The 22827-nt window shown below is 34.0% G+C and overlaps 1 protein-coding gene and 1 non-coding gene across 2 annotated transcripts in view; both read right to left on the bottom strand.

Moving 5' to 3' along the window:
- The window catches only part of ADAMTSL1 (ADAMTS like 1), a 503362-nt gene that overhangs the window by 278052 nt on the left and 202483 nt on the right, over positions 1–22827 (bottom strand). Inside the window, 2 exon segments of the mRNA XM_049769401.1 lie at positions 1730–1868; positions 5876–5987. Of these exon segments, the coding sequence (XP_049625358.1) occupies positions 1730–1868; positions 5876–5987 (251 nt within the window).
- Positions 7288–7447, bottom strand: LOC126033492 (U1 spliceosomal RNA). Its single transcript, XR_007504457.1, has one exon. It is a non-coding gene; the product is annotated as a U1 spliceosomal RNA (small nuclear RNA).

Here is a 22827-nt window from a genome sequence, read left to right as displayed (position 1 = left end):
AATTCACTGCAATATGGGTGACACTGGAAGATAATATGTTAAGTGAACTAAATCAGAAGGAGAATAAATATAAGATGATATCACTTATATTTGGTATTTAGAATAACTGCATGAAGAAATGCAATGACTTGAAGGGGGATTTCAAGAACACCCTAGACCTCAGAATATAGTGAGGGGAAGGAAAGAAATTAAGTGGGAGAAGAGAAAGACAATATTATAATAGAGACAAGGGCTAAGGGGTCTCTGGTGCATTGGTGGTTTATGAAAGGACATAACTAAATATCCAAGCCAGAGTCCACAACAATGAAATCATGAGACACAAACGTTAACAACTAAACTTAAAAAGGTGTCAATTATGATGGCAGGCTGGGGCAGGAGTTAGTGGCATAGAATGGACTCTGGGAATTTTGGTCAAGAGAAGTTGATACTGGTGGTGGGATTGGTCCTGAAACATTGTATGTCTAAACTGGACTATGAATAACTTTGCAAATCACATTGATCTAAATAAAATAATTTCTAATCATGAATCAAATTAGAATTAATGAATATAAAATTGTCAGGAAAACAAAAACTAAAATTGAATTTCCCATCATTCAAAAATAATTATCATTTATATTGTTCATATTATATTTTAAATATTCCAAATTTTTATACCCAATAATCAGTAAATCCAGATTTGAAAAATTGAGAACTTTCTCAGAAGTTCAAAAAACTTGGAAAAAACTATTGATCTTTTGGTCTTAATTAAATTTGCAGGGAATTTTAATTTTGTCTGATTAGGTTTTCTCTCTTATATACAGATAATGAATAAGCTAAATGGGCTTTGCAGTAATGTTTTGAAGTCTCATCTGGACTAATACTTGCTTTGTTAGATTCTGTGAAATTCAACTTTTAAAATGGAGTTAAAAGTTTTCAATGTTCTCACCATTTTGACATATAAGTGAAAAATAAAAAAAAATCATAATAAAAACACATAGACCTGATTCTGTGCTACATTCCACAATGGCCAGTAAACACTATCTTGAGATGTATTTTATTTTATTTTACTTTAATGTATTATTTGAGAGTTTATTCTCCTTGAAGTCTTAGGAACAAGGCAGCAAGTTTGTATCTTTGTGGGGTGGGAAGGACCGGCCCATGATATGTTATTTACCACAAAGAGTGGTAAATGCAGTATAGAGAAATAACTACATTAACCTCTACCATGACAATGATAGAGAGAGAAATGAAATGTCTGTCTTCAAAAGAGGCAGGAGATGGGGGAATGGGGAGGAAAGAAATGGGGGACATTGTTAGCGGGAAAGTTGCACTGGTGAAGAGGTTGTGCATTTTATGGCTGAAATCCAATTGCAAATATGTTTGAAACCATGGTGCTTAAATAAAGAAATTATTATTAAAAAAAAAGAAAACAAATTTGAAAATATTGCATCACCCATTTGTTATGGTCCATTTGCCTGGACCTTACTACAGAGATAAAACAAATGACCAAAAATCAGAGAAGAAAATGACTTTGAAGAGTATAATCATTTACAGGTTTAAAAATGGAAAGTCTGTAGAATCTGAGATGACATCAATTATAGTGGAGGGAACAAGGCACATATGTAGGAATGATACATGGTTGGGAATGAACATTGGACTCAACATTCATTTTTAATATAAAACTTTCATTAAAGAAGCTTATTTAAACTTGATTTATGTTATGAGAAATGATTTAGTAAATTTGACTGACCTGGCTGGGCAGGGATCCAAGTTGCACTCCTGAAGCTTGGGTTTGGGTTTGATGTTCTCTGGGTAATAGTGACAATACTGATCAGCAACCACTCGGTTACTCCGAAGGTCATAACACTCAGCCGATGTCAGCTGGTAACCTGCAGTATCAGCCAAGTTTAAATGCACATGTCAGGACTAGAGAGAGAGCTCAAGTGTCTGAGTTGCCTGGGATTGCACACTTCATATGTCAGAGGCCTGGGTTCAATATCCAACTCGTCTTGAGCCTCTAAACCCTGCCAGGTGTGGCCCCCAAGGAAGAAAATAAATATACATTCCAATTCAATATATATCTTTATGTTTTTCGACTATCTAACACTAATGACAACCCTCCCAATGCTTTAATTGTTTTCCAGATAAAAGATTGCCAATACATAAATGCAAGGCTCATTAACTTTTACAGACCTCAAATACTATTTTTCTTTATAAATTCATTAAAATGTAATACCTAAATTATATCATTGAGCTTAACAATGTACAGCTATAGTAAAATTAAAGATCTTCGTGGTCAGAAATATTCTTGTTTGTTTCTTTAATATGCTTATTTTTCTAATTAAATGTTTAAAAGTATTATTAATGTTTATTACCCCACAAAGATACAAACTTGCTGCCCTTGTTCTTAAGTCGTCAAGGAGAATAAACTCTCTATATATTAAAGTAAAATAAAATAAAATACATCCTAAGACAATGTTTACTGGCCAGTCGAGAGAATTGTATGTAGCACAGAATCAGGTTCTCCCAGCTGCCTTAGAAAATTATTTTTACTATTTCAAACTAAATGGATGAATTTTAATATAGGGATGGATAAGTTTCCAGCAGTAAGCACCATTAAACCCATTTCTAAAATAACTAAAATAAATACTACAAGTTCAATATTTTGACCCCAGTTAACCTTAGTTCATTGTCAATCCTTTTAACATCAATTCTTCAGTTTTACCTTCCATGCACAATATTCAACTGTGCTGAGAGAATCTTCTATTAAAAATAATTGTTGCTGAGTAGACTTAATTCTATTTATAATGTGTTTTACCATTCTAACTGCACCTTTCTTGATCTGTGGACTTTATGGTTGGTAGTGATGAGGACTTGTAAATTTGGGATAAAAATAAATATACGTAGAAAATTTTTTTTATTAACCTTTTTGTATCTTTCTAATCCTAGCCAGTCTCCAAAATATATTCTCACTGGCAGGTGCTTAGTTATTTTTATTGCTAAATATGTGTTAGGAAGTCAGACTTAGAGTGCTTGAAAGACTTACAAAATTTTTTAGGAAATCAGAAGGAGGCTTATAAGCCAAATTTCCTGGCTTGAGGCTGACTTCTCAGACCACCCACAAAAGTTAATTGTTCATTAAAGACCAAAAAAAACCTCTTAACAATTTTACTGTAGAGATGAAAAGCTTGAAAAGTAATGGTAAAAACATATGCTCCATTTAATTTTTGTTTTATGAGAAAATCAAAGAGAAAATGCCATTTTATATTGGTAAATATACTTTTATTTTTATATAAGTAAACATATTTTTATTTTTAATTATATTCTAAAGTAGATAACTTTATAACAAGATAATCATTTTATAATTTTTATGATACTTTCTACTCAAGTATAGATTTTATCAGATACTAAAATGTGACAAAATTATATGTAAATTCAAAATCTGAGAATGTTTTATAAAAATAATAATTTGTCAGTTTAAGTATAGTGCTTTGAAACTGGACTATGATATAAAATTTAATGTAAAAGTAAAAGAGGAAAGAAGCCAGGTAATTATATTTTCTAAAATTTTATAAGGTTTTTGGAGTAGCAATTTTTTACATTTAGCAAACCTTGCCATCTAGTTGGATTTGAAACTAGAAGCATAAAAATAAATTTATAATAAATATGGGCCCTGAAGTGAGTGGAAGGCAATTTCAATAGCTGTTATGTATTTATTATGAGAAATTTTCCTTTCATCTGGGCTTTCTAATAGTTCAAAACATTGTTAATCACTGATCATTCTGTTTCTTCTCTTTCATCACTTTGTGAGGAAACAAGGTCCAAAGCATTTGTATATATGAGTTTAATATTAATTACCTTATTACATAATAAGCCATTGTCAAAATTATTAAAGTATTCTCCAAGAGAAGTTATATGTAAAATTATTATAGTAAACACACTATTGAATTTCTACTTTCTCAAAAAAATGGTTTTTATTTAAAAAAGAAATGTGAAAAATGTCTTGAGGTTTCTTTCTTTGAAACCATCTGGTCATTAATAGGTATATCAAAACAATATATTCTTATGAAAATCAATGCAATTGCAAGTTTATTTTTAAACAAAGTAATTTTCAATTTAGAATATACAATAAAATATTATGCAGCTGTCAGGAGAGGTGAAGTCATGAAATTTTCCTATACATGGATGTACATGGAATCTATTATGCTGAGTGAAATAAGTGAGAGGGAGAGAGATAGATGCAGAATAGTCTCACTCATTTATGGGTTTTAAGAAAAATAAAGGACATTTTTGCAGACAAAAGAGAGGAGGGCTGGAAGTTCCAGCTCACTACATGAAGCTCACCACGAAGAGTGATGAGTGCAGTTAGAGAAATGACTACATTGAGAACTGTCATAACAATGTGAATGAATGAGGGAAGTAGAAAGCCTGTCTAGAGTACAGGTGGAGGAGGAGTGGGGAGGAGGGAAATTTGGGATATTGGTGATGACAATGTCATGCTGGTGAAGAAGGGTGTTCTTTACATGACTGAAACCCAACTATAATCATGTTTTAATCCAGGTGTTTAAATAAACATATTTTAAAAAAAAGAATAAAGCAACTGGAACCACTATTAATTGAAAGACTGAACATGTAGTGATAGTATTTAACATCAGATAAAATACTTCATGAAATATCTGATTAAAATAAAATTCTAACAATATTATTTGGAATCTCATTTTAGTGTTTTTTAATATTAGATGGACCCAGATAACAATTAAATATGAATAATATACTATCTACTATTACTTTAAAACAATTAATGGATAATCATTTGTCTTCATTTTGAGATATTATCTTTTCCTATTGTCAAAATAATTTAGTAGTAACTTTAAAAATGAAATACTTAAAGTCATACAATTAACAAACTTATATGAAGCTAAAGTTAAGATTTTAGCTTATCCCCTAATTTTTAAACAAATATGCATATAATTTTATACTCATTATATGAGAAGAATTAAAAATGATCATCTACAATTACTGTCTTAGTTGGTAATAAAATTAAAATATTCATATGCTGCTTATTACCCATTTGGAAAGAACTTTGGTAATATATGCCAAAAGCCACATAAATTCTGAAACTTACTCTTAAAAATTTATTCTAAGGAAATAATGTGAAAGCAGAAAAATGTTTAGTTAAAAATGAAGTTATTCATTATATTATAAGAGAAAATTGAAATAAACTAATTTTTGTAGGTATAAGGCTAAATAATTTAAAGTAATTGAAATAAATTATATAACCATTATAATTCTAAAGAGAAAAAAGTTGAGGAAAAACTCTTTCAAATAACACTGTCTATACAAAGATGGAATGGAGTAAAAATAGTAATTAATTTGGTAACTTCAGGAGCAAAGCATTTTAATTACTAAAAGTGGCATTCCTTTTAGTACATGGATTATGGGTCATGTTAAGGACTGCATTATACTGATTTTTTTAACCTGGTAATAAACTATTTCCTTTAATTAAATTAATCTGATATTTTTGAACATAACCTGCCATGACATAACTGATAAACACTTTTCACTAAAATTCTGAATAAATAAGTTTCCTTCAATGTTTAATTTTTCTCAAATTGGAAGGAATTCCATTAAGACTAAGCTATTTCTAAGCATTGTTATTTTGTCACACTGGTCTTTCATGGTATAAGAGAAAGACAATTTTCCCTTGAAAGGACTTTATGGAGAAAAAATATTTCTGGGGTATTGATATTGAGGAGGAGATTTGGCCCATTCATAAGAAAGTATACGCTTCACCACTGCACGCAATTTTCTTCAGAGTGAAGAAATTTTACTCTTAAACTAGCTAAGTTTTCTCTCTTCCAAGCCACCAGAGCATATGGTAAGAGAACACTATTACCTCCTCCACAGGTTGCTGAGCAAGGAAAGAAATCTGTTTCCCTCCATCGGTGGATGATGGGCTGATAGAAGATAAATTGGACTGTACTGTCAGCAGGCCCCAAATTGTGAATCTGTAGAAGACAGTAGCAAAGGGGAGAAATTATTATAACTGAACAGTGCCTTACCCTTGAAATTTTGGACAAGGACATAAGGTAATATGGATGATCTATGGTAATATGGGTAATATAAGGTAATATGGGTGAGAAGTGATCAGGGGAATATCACCTGTTAAATAAAGGAAACAGCTAATGAAACCTACATACTTCATTGCTATTATCATCTCAGTTTCAGTAGAATCTAGTTAGCTTCAAGGAATATTCCAAGATGCCCTTCAACAGATGAATGGCTAAAGAAACTGTGGTACATAAACACAACGAATTATTATGCAGCCATTAGGAGAGATGAAGTCATGAAATTTTCCTATACATAGATGTACATGGAATCTATTATGCTGAGTGAAATAAGTCAGAGAGATAGATGCAGAATAGTCTCACTCATCTATGGGTTTTAAGAAAAATAAAAGACATTCTTGCAATAATTTTCAGAGACAAAAGAGAGGAGGGCTGAAAGTTTCAGCTCACTACATGAAGCTCACCACGAAGAGTGATGAGTGCAGTTAGAGAAATAACTACATTGAGAACTATCATAACAATGTGAATATTCCTAAATCACTTAATTCCCCTTCTCATCATTATTTATAGTCTTTCTCACATAACTTATAAAGTTATGTGGATTTTAAAATGTAGGTTAAAAATAGACAAATTTATTCTAAGAAATATATACTGCAAAGAGCATTAAAAAGATATAATTTTCAAGTAAAAACAATGAAAGAAATGGTGCAAGGATTCAGGGTTGCAAGCTTTGCTTGTACCTAGACCAAAGTTGAAATCACTATACCACATGTTGGGTCTCCATTAGCAATTATAGCTCCAGAACTCTTTCCCTTCCCCCAAGAATTTTTAGGGTGGCTCTAATGGTCCCTGTTAATCAATAGGACTGGTTCTCAGAACACCTAAGCATCCCTTGGGAACTCACCTCTCTCCCCCAACAAATTTTTTTGAAGGGAAGTGTTAAAGAATTAAGTAGCTCCCACTTAGACTCATACATGGAATTTCCTTGCAATTTAGTAGTTCGTATACATTCTACTCTGCAAAGTTACCACTTGGAGGCTCACTAAAATGCAAATTCTTGGATCCCTGCCCAGAGACCCAGGCAATAATAGATGATCCAAAAACAAAACCTCCAAACATACCAACTTGTACTTTAGAAAGCAGTTACTTTAAAAACCATATGCTTTTCTAAAAGTCACAATGTGCCTTTTGAAAGATTGGTGTGAAGTAATATTTCATTAATTTTTATTTATTTTATTCAGGGGGGAGCACAGAAATGGTCCCTTACTACCACAAATTATGCAATTCAGTTTCCCACATTTGGGGAAATTACAGAAGTCACCACATCCAGTGCAATGGATAAGCCTTGCCCTCAGAAAACCATCTTTGTGATTATGATATCTACTCTACCAGGTTAGTATCATCTTCATTGATTTGCAATAGTGTAAAATACAATCTTCAAATGTACAAAAAAATCCAAGAAACAATGTCTTTATTTGGAACTATAGGCCTCCCCAAAATACTCATATAGACTGAGTATAACACAAAAATATATGTTAAAAGGTCCAGAACAAGAGCTTATAATTTGTCATCATCTATCATGTAAACCATTTCCAGCTAAGGCCAATGGAGGTCTAATTTCAAGAGATCTTACTAACCATTTTTAGTTACCTAGAAGAAAGTAATTAGAAACTTTCCTAGATTTGAGGTTGCCAAATTTATTTGGCCTAACACTTCATCTTTAGAAAAATATCACTATGGGGCCAGAGCAATAGCACCGCAGGGCATTTGTCTTGTATGAGGCTGATTCGGGTTCAATCCCCAGCATCCCAAATAACCCCCAGAGCATCACCAGGTATGATGTGATTCCTGAGCTCAGAGAATCACTGAGTGCCGCCAGCTGTGGTCTCAAAACAAAACAAAAAATTAAAAAAATAATACTCAGGGGCCGAAGTGGTGGCGCAAGCAGTAGGATTTTGCCTTGCACGTGCTAACATAGGATGGATCAAAGTTTGATCCCTCAGCATCCCATATGGTCTCTCAATCCAGGAGTAATTTCTCAGGGCATAGCCAGGAGTAACCCCTGAGCGTCACCGGGTGTGGCCCAAAAACAAACAAAAAAACAAACAAACCAAAAACAAAAACAACTAAAACAAAACCCCACTCAGTATTTTCCCCGAAATCCACAGTCTTCAATCTAACAATAGCAAATGTTCACTCCTCCCACCCTTGTTGTATCTGAGACTACACCTGTAAAGGTCTGAGTTGACTACCTGAGTTAGCACTGAGTCAAACTACTTCCAATGATGCAAGATGCAAAAACGAGTTTATTCCGCTAGTCATGGTCCTAATCGCATCCAACCAGTGGAGTTAGCAAGGGTCCTGAGTCAAATCTTCAAGCAGTTTATATAGCGCTTTACAAGGCCCAACAACTCAAGCATTTCACTGGTTAATACAAGCAGTTCATCCTTCACCATTTACATGATTGGCCCATTTCCATTTGCACACAAATCACATCATGTCTTAGGATTGATGTCACAACTCACTGCTGACTCAGTTTTATGACAAACGGCCCTTATCTGGTGGAACATTCAGACCCACTTAGTTCCTCAATTTCAGAAGAACAGGGGGACCTTACCCTTTTGAAGGTGCATTTTGCAGTTTTATCTTTAAGCTAACAACCTCTGCCTATGGGGAAGTTATAGAGTGGAAAACACTTTACAGCGGCTCTACTGGGTGCTTGGGACTACCTTGGTCCTCAGCTCAGGGGGCTTTGGTTATCACACAGCTATCCCTTCTCTTGAAAAATTCCAGTGTCTCTCTATAAGAGAGTGGTATCAACTGTGATCTAAGATGGACCCTAGAAAATCTTTCTAGTGTGGAACTCTATGGCAGGTAAAATATCTAGATACAGAACACCTGGAATTTTATTCGGGGACTTCCTTCTCTTCTCCCTCCCTCATTCTCTCCCCCCACCCCTCCCCTTCCCTGCTCTTCTCTTTTCTTCGATTCATTTCTTTCTTTTACCTCTTCTGTTCTCCACTCTCCTCCCCTCTCCTAACCCCTCCCCTTCCCTGTCCACTTCCCTCCCCTCCCCCTCCTATTTTCTCCCCTCTCCCCTCCACTTCTCTCCCCTCCCCTCTCCCTTCCCTTCTCCACATAAGTCATGTGAGTCTATCTTCTCTTTCCTTGATGTCTTAGGCCCTTACTTCATTTTTTTAGCTCAGTATAGCCACCACTACCCTTGCCACCCCCTGCTTATTCAATTCCCTATTTACCTTTAAAATTAATTATATAGTTTATCTATATGTATGTAATTAAATGTTTTCTTCTATTCATCTCCCTAATGTTAATTTATTTGCTTGATCAACTCATAAAGCATTCAGATGGACAGGGAAATTCTTCTTTTCCCCTACAATTCCAGGCAGACAGAATAACCTGTCATCTAATATTTAGATGAGTAGGTAACGTTCAAACTATTTATTATATTAAAGCAAGTTCCACAACAACTTAGAAGACTGTACCTAACTTTGACTATATTACAGTTAGAAACATATTAATCAGTTGAATCATGTGGCTTAACTTTTTGCTAATGCTTCCAAGCCTTGCAACTGTCACATTTGCCATGTATTTGGAGATAAATTGATAGATATGATCTTCAATGTTTTAAAAAGATGGCCTTATTTTTCTAAAACTCAGATTTTTAAAAAAACTTAGAGTGCAAAGTAAAATTTGACCACAGAAGAAACAAAAAATAGGTGTTAATCTCTGAATCAATATTTGGAATTATATGGAAATATAGAAATACTCCTCAGGATAGATGAATTGGAAAGAAGACAGAAAAGAGAAAAATCTAAAGAACATCTCATATTATGCTGCAATTCTGATCCATGAAGCATCAAGGTCTATCCTAACTAGAAAAAACAGTGATACAATTCCCTACTTTAAAGCAAAAACAGCTGAAGCAATAAAAAGTCTTTCTGTATTGAAAACATGGCCCACAGATGAATATTTTCCAGTCTTATGTGTCAGATACAGGATATTTAATTGCTTGCTTAGGGATATAGTATTAATCACATTCTTTGTAAATCCTTTTCCCCACCCCCTTTTAGACTTCACAGAAGCCTATAGCTCTCTTGGGATGAATGGTTATCATGCTGGAAAACTATTAGAAGAAGGCTCCCATTTGAACATAAGCTCCATGAAAAAGAAGAGAGAATAGAGCATTTGTTTAGACTCAGAGAAATGGATTGTTTTACATAGTTCCTTGTTTTTAAAGCTCAAATTAAACTGAATCCTAATAAAGGGGTAGGAACAAAGTGAACATATATTACCAAAGTAGTGCGAAGAAACTTATTCTAGATATCTCCTTTTTTTTCTGGGGCTATCTTTTGACTTAGTTAAAAAGAGAGCAAGATAATGCAGGGTCATTTTGTCTGCTCTTTCTCTGGAAGTTAACAATAAGAGCACTTCAGAGAGCACGTCAGATCCTAAGAGAAAGGAGGGAATAAGAAGGTTCTGTATAAAGAGGGTTAATAAATACAATATTGAAGGAAAGAAAACAAATAACTTAGAAAGAATGTTATTCTTAAATGATTTTGATGAAAACAATGTATAATAACCATGCATGCTGAGGATGTCTTGCTGACATTTGACAAAAAACTGGAAATGAACACAGACATTGTTATTCCAAGTACACAAATCCAATCATGAAGTATCCAAATCTCTGCTCACACAATCATGTTTAGTCTTCCTGCACTAACATTCCTGCCTCTTTGTCCATTCTTTAGTTACTTAATAATATTAATCACTAATACAGCAAATGTACTGGATACATATTCATACACATGTGGGATACCATTAAGTATATTAAACTTAACCTTAAAGCCTCTGTGTTAAAACACACAACATACCTTTGTGCTATTTCTACATTTAAGTGACAATAAGAAAAGTGAGGCTTGCCAATAAGAAAAAGTGAGCTAGAAATAAAGTTCAGGTTTTTTTGCTCCTAAAGATGTTTTTCTTTTCATAGTGTCAGAAAATCTTCTCAGTAGCAGTTTTCTTCTTTCTTTATGAGTGCTCTTAAAATTGTAATTTTAATGTAGAAATAAGTTTAATGCTTTAAAAATTACCTATACTTATCTTTTATGATATCATTTCTATTCTATTTCTAAGTGCTATTAACACTTAGCTTTCTATTAAACTTAAGTCTATAGTTAGATATTTATGTACACTGGAAATGTTTATATTAAGTCGAGTAAATATATGTCACCTTGAGTAGTTACCAAAAGTACTCTTTATTGTGATAGGAAGATGCTCAAAGGGCTGGGTTCACTTGCATGTAGGAAGCCAGCATTTGATCCCTGATACCACATGGTTCCATGAGTACCACCAGAAGTGGTACTTGCTAGGGCAAGAATTTCTCAGTGTAGCCTCAAACCCAAACCCATCCTACTCAAATATTTCTTTTTGATGAAAACTTTTAGTAGTTACTCTTCTCAGCTACTTTCAAATACATAGTCATTAACATAATATTTTGAGGCACTATGATATATAGTACTAATGATAGGGTTTCATGCATATAAAATTCTAATCCCCATAACATTCACCAGGGTCATCTATACTACCTCCTATTTGGGAACTGAACTTTTCTCTTTTGACCCTCTCTACATGTTCTGCCCACCTATCATCTCTGTTTCAGATAACTACAAACCTATTATTATATCAATCAGCTTTGTGTTGTTTTGTTATTTATTTTAAATGTTATATATTATTGAGTTTATATAAATGTTTTATTTCTGATTTATTTTACTTGGCATGATTTCCCTAAAATTCATAGACATTGTCACAAATGCCAGCAATTCTCATGACTGAACTGTTATTTACAGACATGAGTTTCATGTTTTCTTAGTTCACTGATTTTATTAATTCTGCTTTCTGGAAACTTTTTTACTTTTAGTTCTGGAGAGTCATATAAAGCTAAATCCTCAAGTATCAGATTCAAGTCCTTAACTTCAGGCTGAAAGCTTCTGTTTGATAACTTAAAATTATGTTTATAGACCAAAAATATATCTAGTATACTATACTTTATATATGCTATATATACTATATATGTCCTCTTTAATTTAGTAATTTATTAATTTAATTTAATAAGAAAGGGACTTTATGAATCAGCTTGACTTTCTAAAATTGCAATAATACCTGGTTTCTTAACATAATGTCTTTTAATACTAAAAATAAAGAAGATATAAACTTATCATTCTGCCTTTCAGTTGAATAAGCTATCACAGCAAAGCTTCCTGACAGTATAGTGTATAAATGAACCAAGACTGAGGATTAAAATTATTCAAAATCAAAGGAATAAAGCATAGATTGCAACATACAAAAATATAATCATATACTTAAAGGTTTTCCAAATAATGTTCTACTAAATATCATACCTTTCTCCTTTCAGTTGGAAAAAAAATAGTTTGTGGACTTCAGAATAGTCTACAACTAGGCTTTTTCTTTTGCTGAAGTAGAGACATTTCTTTAGACTGACCCTGAGAGGGGCTGACATCAAAATTCTTTCCCCCGCCCACCTGCAATGACTACAGATCCTCTGGTCTCCGTGGAGGTGGATGAAGGGAGCTGTGGGCAGACCCTCTGCGTGAAACTCTGAGCAGGGACTCATAATGGGGTTCCACGTGATCAGGCTGCAGTCAAGGCAGACAGGGATGTCAGATCTTGGAAATGGTGAAAATAAATCAGTACATTTGCTGAGATGGAATAAAATAGAAAACAGATGAGTCTGTTTATTAAGTGACTTAGTCTATTACGTTCAATTTGGGACTGTTCTGGGGTGTTGGTGATATTGAATCCTCAAAAACTAAAAATATTTTAACTGCTTTGGTAACATTTAAAAAAATATAAAGTAATAGTATTTTTCTTATAACATCTAGGTGTTTACAACTATTTATTTGATATACTATCTACCATTGTCTTTCTCCAAAAATTCGGTACATTCTATTAAAGTTGGTACCATTTATCTTGCCCGCCACTCTTTCTATTGACAATGTTTGGCAATAGCCATTAGGAAGCTAATAAACTGCTGAATAAATTAATGTATGATTGAACACATAAGTGAATTAAATACTGATGGTGGTTCTTTAAAATAATTTTTAAATCACAAACCACTATTTATTCATAACAAATTTTTAGAATCTTGTCACTTTAATTTTTTTGTTTTCTTGAAGCTGTTATTAATTATCCCAATCAAATGCCAATAAAATTTATTAAAAGAAATATTGATAATAAAATTTCTTTAATCCAGAAGCACCCTTCCTTTTTTATTACTTTTTTGTTTGTTTGTTTTTTGGACCACACCTGGTGATGCTCAGGGGTTATTCCTGGCTATGAATGAGCTCAGAAATCGCGCCTGGCTTGGAAGACCATATAGGATGCCGAGAAATCGAACCCAGATTTATCCTAGGTCAGCCACTTGCAAGGCAAATACCCTACTGCGGCACCACCACTCTGGCACCAAGAAGTACCCTTCCTTTTAAGGCTATCTGGGTATATAATAGTATAACATAAAGGACTTATAAAAATGATAGTTGTTATAGAAGTAAATAATAAATGCAATAACCCCACTGCTTAATATACCTGATTATTTTAGTATATTAAAGTATATTAGTTAAAAGAGTGATAAGAAGTTAGTTACAGACTTAAATTTTTTTGTTTTTTGTTTTTTTTTCCACACATCCAGCAGTGCTAAGGGCTAACTCCTGTCTCTTAACCAAGGATCATTCTTGGTTGTGTTCAGTGGACTAAATGGTATGCCAGGGCTTGAACCTAGTTCGCAAGGCAAACACCTATCACTCATTACAAATCTTAATATTAGAAGACACTGAAATTTAGAATAGACCCCCATATAAAGGATGCATTAAAGATGTTGGTAATCATTAAAATTCACCAGACTCTCAAATGAGATGGCAGATCAAAGATGTTTAAAAGCAATTATGTTGGCTAGGAACAAAAAAGAAAAAGAAAAGACAAGGAAAGAGCTATTGGAAATCAAAACAGACCTTAATCTACTGGACAGATGACTTTGATGCTTAGATAAAGGTGAGAAGAATAATTGGTCAGACGTAAATGGGTGGACCAGGACTGAGCAGACCCTTGGTCCTCAGGAAAGGTAGATGTGATTTATTTTTTCAGTATACTTTAAGAAAAAGATCTACAATTGGTTTTTAATACAACAAAAATTTCAAGAGGGAGTACAGCTTTACAAATGATGTGTATGAAATAGCATCAAAATTCTACTGTCATTTACAATATCAAACTGATTCCTTCTACCATTTCTTCCCACACCCATTATTTTTTCCCTATGGTAACCAACATAATTTTTCCACAGAATCTAAAAGTTTCTTATTTGTATTTTATTATTTTCTTTGATATTTCACATATAAGAAAATTCCTCTGAGAATTGTCTTTCACTTTGTAATTTAGTACACTTAACATAATTACTTCAAGTTTTTTATGTTGTGACAAAAGATAACATCCCAGCTTTTTAAGTAGCTGAGTCATATTCTATTCAATATATACATATATATATACATATATATATTTATATATATACACACACATATATATATATCATACTTCTTTTTCCATATGGTTCTTAAATCTAGCAGTACAACTGAGAAAACAATATGAGTTGAATAAATACAGTGTATTCTAATTAACATATTTTAAAATTTCTTGAATATCAGCACAAAGAAGTATCATTATAGGCAGAATTTGTATCTGTATAAATTGGATATAAAATAATAATTATTTTTTGTACATTTAATTTAAGTTTTTCCTCCTTAGAGTTATTTTCTCTTTGCATGAGTATCAAATTCAATAGCATAAGAAGACCATCTAGAAATAGGCCCAATGACAGATGGAAACCAGACTGAACGTTTTGTAATGTTTAGCCTCCAAGATAAATAAATTGATTCCAATTACATCCAAGATTTACAACCTGCCAATATCTCACAAAGAATTTCTTAATCACATTAGCCTGTGGTATCAATAAACTTGTTATTTGTCCATTTTATTTTAGTACCAAATTACATGTATAATTATTTCAGAAATTTCCATCTGGAATTTTATCTCCAAAATAAAATTATAAGCAAAAAGAAGGTAGATACCACAGAAAATTGTCGATTTTCCTTCTGCATCAAATATCATTTCAAAGAAAGGTATAAATGGAATTTCCATGAACTTAGTTTATACCGTGAACTCTCATATATTTACTTGTGATTTTTTTCAGTAGTTCCTCTTTCTCTTATTATATATCTTCATAAAAATTTTTGGGGTGCTGAATTATGTCTAGTTTAAGGATGTCCAGAAAGAAATATGAAGGGATTATCTCTGCCTAATATTCTAACTGAAATAAATGGAAATCATGAAATTTCTAGTCCCTTAAGCACATCCAATGTGCTACTTAGGCAACAATTGGGATGAAGCCAAACTTTCAAACCCCAAACCTCTGAGTAGAAAAATATACTACATTTAGAAAATTATTCTCTCTAGGAAATAAGTGCTCTCTAGTTACCAAGCCATGAACTGTAAGTCAGTGTTCTTAGTTCTTAGAATGACTACTGCTTACTATTTGTTCCTTTTTGGTTATTTTGGTGGCTTAAGTACTTACAAATCACCTTTTGCTCTAATAAGACTTTCCTTTTTAGCTTTTTTAAAAAGGAACAAACTAAACATGTATAAATATACTGATGCTGCCTTTTCAAGTAATGCTCAGCTGAAAACTATAATAAATGATGGAGTATGACTGAAAAAAATACCCTTTTTATACAGAAATAGAATTATTTTCTTTAACTGGGCTGTAATTTCAAAGAAGATGCATATGGTATGGTAAGTGGGGAAAAGAGTACTAAGAGGATATGCAGACAATCATCTCCTCAAATAGTTATTGATGCCAGATATCTGCATTCACACCCTTGTCTTAATAGTTGTACCTGCCAAAACAACCTTAAATATATCACTTGTACATTAAACAGCTTCTGATCATCTTTGGAGAAACAGTTTTGTGTCTTTATGTAGGCAGGGGAATTATCAAAGTTAAAACATTTTAAAGAAAGAGAAAGGAAAAAATGATTAGCCATTTCATCCACACATTGCAAATGAGGAAACAGATTTAAGGAGGGAAAGCAGTGTACTTAATTAAGGTCATAAATCTTAGAAGCAGAAGAATATACTAAACTCTAGAGTTTATTGTTCCTATCACTATATACTAATACAACCAACAAATGTTAATGAGATGAATATATCAAGTTAAAATGTTGGGAAGAAATGCTACTCTAGTAAGTAAGATAAGAATTTAATCAGGTGAGAAACTGTGAGTGTTGCTTGTACGTGTGTTTTTTTTTTACTGTCCTGTCTCCTGAACCTCTCGGGAGTGGGCCGAAAAGGGCCCAGAAAAATCGCTCTCCCAGAGGCTCCAGAAGAGCACGGCTGCTCCACTTTGAATCGTGGCTGTGTGTTCTTTCTAATGAAAGAATACCACTATAACAAGAAGGAAAAATCACACTAGGAACTGTGCTGAAACTCTGAAGCCCAGCATTTCTCCCTGAACTGCCTTCTTTGCTGCATGCTAAGGTCTAAGATTTGACCCTGTGTGAGGCTTAATCCACGGAGGGACCCCCTTCCTTGGAGGCAAGTCGACCCACCTAGAAAGGATGGAGCCAGAGGAGCGTGGCTGCACACATCAATTAGCCAACGAAAACCACCACAACACGTAGAAAAACCCACAATACAAGTGTGACAATGGGGAAACAATGCAGGCCAGCCCAGACAGAGAATACAGATGCCAACTCTGTTGACCGGAACATGGCCAACCAACTAGTCTCTCAGATAAGGAGTTTAGAGTCGCAATATGAAAGATGCTCACAGAACTCAAAGAAAGTATAGAAGATAACACTAATAAGAATCAAGAGAATATGAAGATAGAAATCAGAAAACTCCAAACTGAAATTTCAGGTCAAAAGACAGGTCTGAAAAACTCAGTAGATGAAGTGAAGAACTAAATGGATGAGCTTTTCCATAAGTTAACAGCAGCTGAGGACAGAATTTGTACACTGGAAGATGAGTTGAATAACAACTCCATACAGCAGAAGAGATAAAAAAAAAGCCTTAAAGCAAATGATCAAACGATGAAAAAATTACTCAAAGAATGTGAACAGATGAAAATAGAAGTCTTTGATAAGCTCAACAGAAACAACTTAAGAATCAATCGAGTCCCAGAGACCCAGAAAGAAAAACATCATTAAAGAGAAACCACCAGAGCTAAAGAATATATGCGATCAAATCCTTCATGCCCGAAGAGTACCAACTAAAAGAGACCCCAGAAAAAATACCCCAAGACATATGCTAGTAACAAAGACAAATCCCACAGATAGAGACAGAATTCTGAAAGCAGCAAAATCAAAAAGAGAAATTACATTCAAGGGAACATCCTTGAGATTTACCGCAGATGTGTCACCAGAAACACTCAAGGCCAGAAGGCAGTGGTGGGACATAGTAAAAAAACTCAATGAAATAAATGCTTTGTCTAGAATACTAAACCCAGCAAAACTCACTTTCAGGTTTTAAGGAAGTATACATGGTTTCACAGACAAACAAAAGCTCAGAAAATTCACAGACTAAAAACCAATCTTAAAAGAAAAACTGAAAGACCTACTTTAAGACAAGATTGACCAACAGACTCACCAAACTTCGATAGAAAGATGGCATTAAATCCCAGGACAATTCTTTCTCTCAATATCAATGGACTAAATGCACCAGTTAAGAGACACAGAGTGGCTAAATGGATCAAATAATCAATCCAACCTTCTGCTGCCTACAAGAAATATACCTGAATAGTCAGAAAAAACATAAACTCAAAAGACTGGAGGAAAGTCATCTAAGCAAACAACACCCATAAAAAAACCTGAAGTGGCCATATTAATATCAGATGATGCAAACTTTATACTCAGGAAAGTTATAAGAGACTAAGATGAACATTTTGTATTAATCAAGGGATATGTACAGCAGAAGAAATCACTCTCCTAAACATATATCCACCGAATGAGGGGCCAGCAAAATATTTAATACAATTGTTGACAAATCTAAAAAATAATATCAATAACAACACAATAATTGTGGGAGACCTCAACACAGCATTGTCAAAACTTGATAGGCCAATCAGACTGAAACCCAACAAGAATAGACTAGACCTGAGAAGAGAAATGGAAGAAAGAGGCCTATAGATATATATAGGACATATATATATAGAGAGAGATAGATAGATAGATAGATAGATAGATAGATAGATAGATATAGGACACTCCACCCCAGAAACCTGGATACACATTCTTCTCTAATGTACATGGGACATTCTCCAGGATAGACTACATGCTAGCATATAAAACATACCTCCATAATATCAAGAGGATAGAAATTTTGCAGGCTACCTTCACTGACCACAAGGCCCTGAAATTATATGTGAAATACAAAGGAATACAGAAGAAAAACTCTACTACCTGGAAGTTAAAGAGCCTAATACTGAATAACCAGTGGGTCCAAGATAAAATCAAAGAGGAAAACAAAACCTTCCTGGAAACAAATGACAATAGAGACACAAACTATCAGAACCTATGGGACACAGCAAAAGCAGTACTGAGAGGAAAATTTATAGCTTTGCAAGCACACATCAGGAAAGAAGAAGGGGCATACCTGAATAGCTTAATGACGCAGCTCATAGAATTAGAAAGTGCTCAACAAAAGGAACCAAAAATAGGGAAAAAGAAGGAAATAACAAAGCTGAGAGCAGAACTCAATAAAATGGAAACACAAAAAACAATCCGAAAGATCAATGAAAGCAGAAGTTGGTTCTTTGAAAAAATAAACAAGATTTATAGACCACTGGCAAAACTAACAAAGAAAGAGAGAGAGAGAGACAGAGACAGAGAGAGAGAGAGTTGATAACTCATATTAGGAATGAAAAAGAAGTGATTACTACTGATATGGTAGAGATTCAAAGGGTAATCAGAAACTACTTTGAGAAAGTCTATGCCACTAAAAATGAGAACCTTGCAAAAACGGATAAATCCTTGGACTCTTATAATCTTCCACGGTTGAAGGAAGAGGATGTAGCATATCTAAACACCCCTTCACTATTGAGGAAATTAAGCCAGTAATCAAATGTCTGCCCCAAAACAAAAGCCCAGGCCCAGATGGATTCATTAATGAATTCTTTCAAACCTTTCAAGAGGAACTACTACCAATCCTGGAAAGACTCTTTCATGAAATCAAAAAACCAGGAACACTTCCAAATAGCTTTTATGAAGCCAACATCACCTTGATACCTAAACCGGACAGAGATGCTATGAAAAAAGAAAATTCAGACCAATATCGCTGATGAACACAGATGCAAAGATCCTCAACAAAATCCTGGCAAATAGGATTCAATTCCTTATTAAGAAGATCATCTACTACGATCAAGTAGGATTCATCCCATGAATGCAAGTATGGTTTAACATCCATAAATCTATCAACATAATACAAAACATCAACAACCAGAAAAATAAAAATCACATGATCATATCAATAGATGCAGAGAAAGCATTTGATAAGGTGCAACACCCATTCTTGATAAAAACTCTCAGCAAGATGGGAATGAAAGGAACCTTTCTTAATATAGTTAAAGCCATCTACCACAAGCCAGTGGCAAATATTATCTTCAATGGAGAAAACTAATAGCCTTCCCTCTAAATTCTGGCACAAGACAAGGCTGTCCTCTCTCACCACTCCTATTCAACATAGCACTGGAAGTACTTTTTATAGTGATTAGGCAAGAAAAAGATATCAAGGAAATCCAGATAGTAAAGGAAGAAGTCAAGCTCTCACTGTTTGCATATGACATGATACTTTACTTAGAAAACCCTAAAGTCTCTACGAAAAAGCTTCTAGAAACAATAGACACATATAGCAAGGTGGCACACACAAAAATCAATGGCCTTTCTATACACCAATAGTAATAAGGAAGAAATGGACATTAAGAAAATAACCCCATTCACAATAGTGCCATGCAAACTCAAATATTTGGAATTAACTTGACTGAAAATGTGAAGAACCTATACAAAGAAAACTATAAAACTCTGCTCCCAGAAATAAAAGAGGACACATGGAAATGGAAACACATACCCTTCTCATGGATTGGCAGGATTAACATCATCAAAATGGCAATACTCCCCAAAGAATTGTACAGATTTATTGCGATCCCTCTAAAGATACCCATGACATTCTTCAAGAAGTGGATCAGGCACTTTTGAAATTCGTTTGGAATAATAAACACCCTAGAATAGCTAAAGCAATCATTGGGAAAAAGAATATGGGAGGAATTACTTTCCCCAACTTTATACTTTACTACAAAGCAATAATTATCAAAACAGCATAGTATTGGAATAAAGACAGGCCCTCAGATCAGTGGAATAGGCTTGACTACTCAGAGAATGTTCCCAAGACATACAATCACCTAATTTTTGATAAAGGAACAAGAAATCCTATATAAAGCAAGGAAAGCCTCTTCAACAAGTGGTGTTGGCACAACTGGCTAGCCACTTGCAAAAAATTGAACTTAGACCCCCCAGTTAACATCATGTACAAAGGTAAAATCCAAATGGATTAAAGACCTCAATATCAGACCCAAAACCATAAGATATATAGAACAACACGTAGGCAAAACATTCCAGGACATTGAGACTACAGGCATCTTTAAGGAGGAAACAGCACTCTCCAAGCAAGTGAAAGCAGAGATTAACAGATGGAAATATATTAAGCTGAGAACCTTCTGCACCTCAGAAGAAATAGCACCCAGGATACAAGAGCCACCCACGGAGTGGGAGAAACTATTCAACCAATACTCATCAGATAAGGGGCTAATCTCCTAAATATACAAGGCACTGACAGAACTTTACAAGAAAAAACATCTACTCCCATCAAAAAATGAGAAGAAATGGACAGACACTTTGACAAAGAAGAAATACAAATGGCCAAAAGACATGAAAAAATGCTCCACATCACTAATCATCAGGGAGATGCAAATAAAAACAACTATGAGGTACCACCTCACACCACAGAGATAGGCACACATTACAAAGATTGAGAACAAGCAGTGTTGGTGGGGATGTGGAGAGAAAGGAACTCTTATCCACTGCTGTTGGGAATGCCGTCTAGTTTTACCTTTATGGAAGCGATATGGAGATTCCTCCAAAAATTGGAAATCAAGCTCCCATACGATCCAGCTATACCACTCCTAGGAATATACCCTAGGAACACAAAAATACAATAGAAAAATCCCTTCCTTACACCTATATTCATTGCAGCACTATTTACCATAGCAAGACTCTGGAAACAACCAAAATACCTTTCAACAGATGAATGGCTAAAGAAACTGTGGTACATATACACAATGAAAAATTATGCAGCTGTCAGGAGAGATAAAGTCATGAAATTTTCCTATACATGGATGTACACGGAATCTATTATGCTGAGTGAAATAAGTCAGAGAGAGATAGAGAGAAAAATGCAGAATGGTCTCACTCATCTATGGGTTTTAAGAAAAATGAAAGACATTCTTGCAATAATAATTTTCAGATACAAAAGAGAGAAGCGTTGGAAGTTACAGCTCACCTCATGAAGCTCACCTCAAACTGGGATGACTTTAGTTAGAGAAATAACTACATTTTGAAGTATCCTAATAATGAGAATGTACGAGTGAAATAAAAATCCTGTCTAGAGTATAGGCGGGGATTGGGTTGGGAGGAGGGCGATTTGGGACATTGGTGATGGGAATGTTGCACTAGTGATGGGTGGTGTTCTTTACATGACTGAAACCCAAACACAATCATATGTAATCAAGGTGTTTAAATAATATATAAAAAATAATTTAATCAAACTTATTTGCTTTTCACTACACCCCTTTTGGAATTAAGTCCAGATTTTATGACAGCCAGAATAGGAGATTTCTAAAAATTTGGAATAAATGGAAATACATAATTTGAATAATACTGCAGATGATTTACAACTCATAATTAATAAGCACCTAAATCATGAAAGGTGATACATATTAAGAATAGTTTTTATTTCAGCCATTTCCTGGTAAATATTAGAGAAGAAAAATAAATCACTGGGAAAGGTAATTTTATTTTTTCTAAATTCTTTTAAATTATCTGATCTATTTTAAATAATAATAAATTAAAAATTGTATGCTCCACTATAGAATAAGAAGGATAATAACCTTTATATATTTTGGAATATAAATGCCTAGATATATTTGGAAGGCATGGTGTCATATCTGAGAGTGTTCAGTGGTTAAAGTTTTGTGTTCAGGGTCACACTTATGTGTTCAGGGGTCACTCCTAGCAGTATGTAGGCAACTATATATAGTACTGGAGAGTGAAATGGAGTCAGACACATTTAAGGCTAGCACTTTAAATTTTGTGCTATCTTTCTGGCCTCTGACTTAGGATATTTAATTAATTAAGAAATTTGGGAAACATCTGATAGTGCTCAGGGATCACCATCTGTGTTACTGGACCAAAACAGGTTAGTCTGAACACAGAGCAAGCACCTTAAACACTACTATTTGTCTGGCCCCAGACTCCTAATATCTTAAAATAAAACTTATTTTATTTTCATTTATGTTATTATTTTGTTGTTGTTGTTATTTTGGGGCCACACCTGGTGATGCTCAGGGGCTACTTCTGGCTATGCACTC

Source organism: Suncus etruscus, chromosome 1 (genome assembly GCF_024139225.1).
Source record: "Suncus etruscus isolate mSunEtr1 chromosome 1, mSunEtr1.pri.cur, whole genome shotgun sequence".
NCBI lineage: Eukaryota > Metazoa > Chordata > Mammalia > Eulipotyphla > Soricidae > Suncus > Suncus etruscus.
Note: the sequence above shows the minus strand (reverse complement) of the source record. Positions and strands in the feature narration are given on the sequence as shown.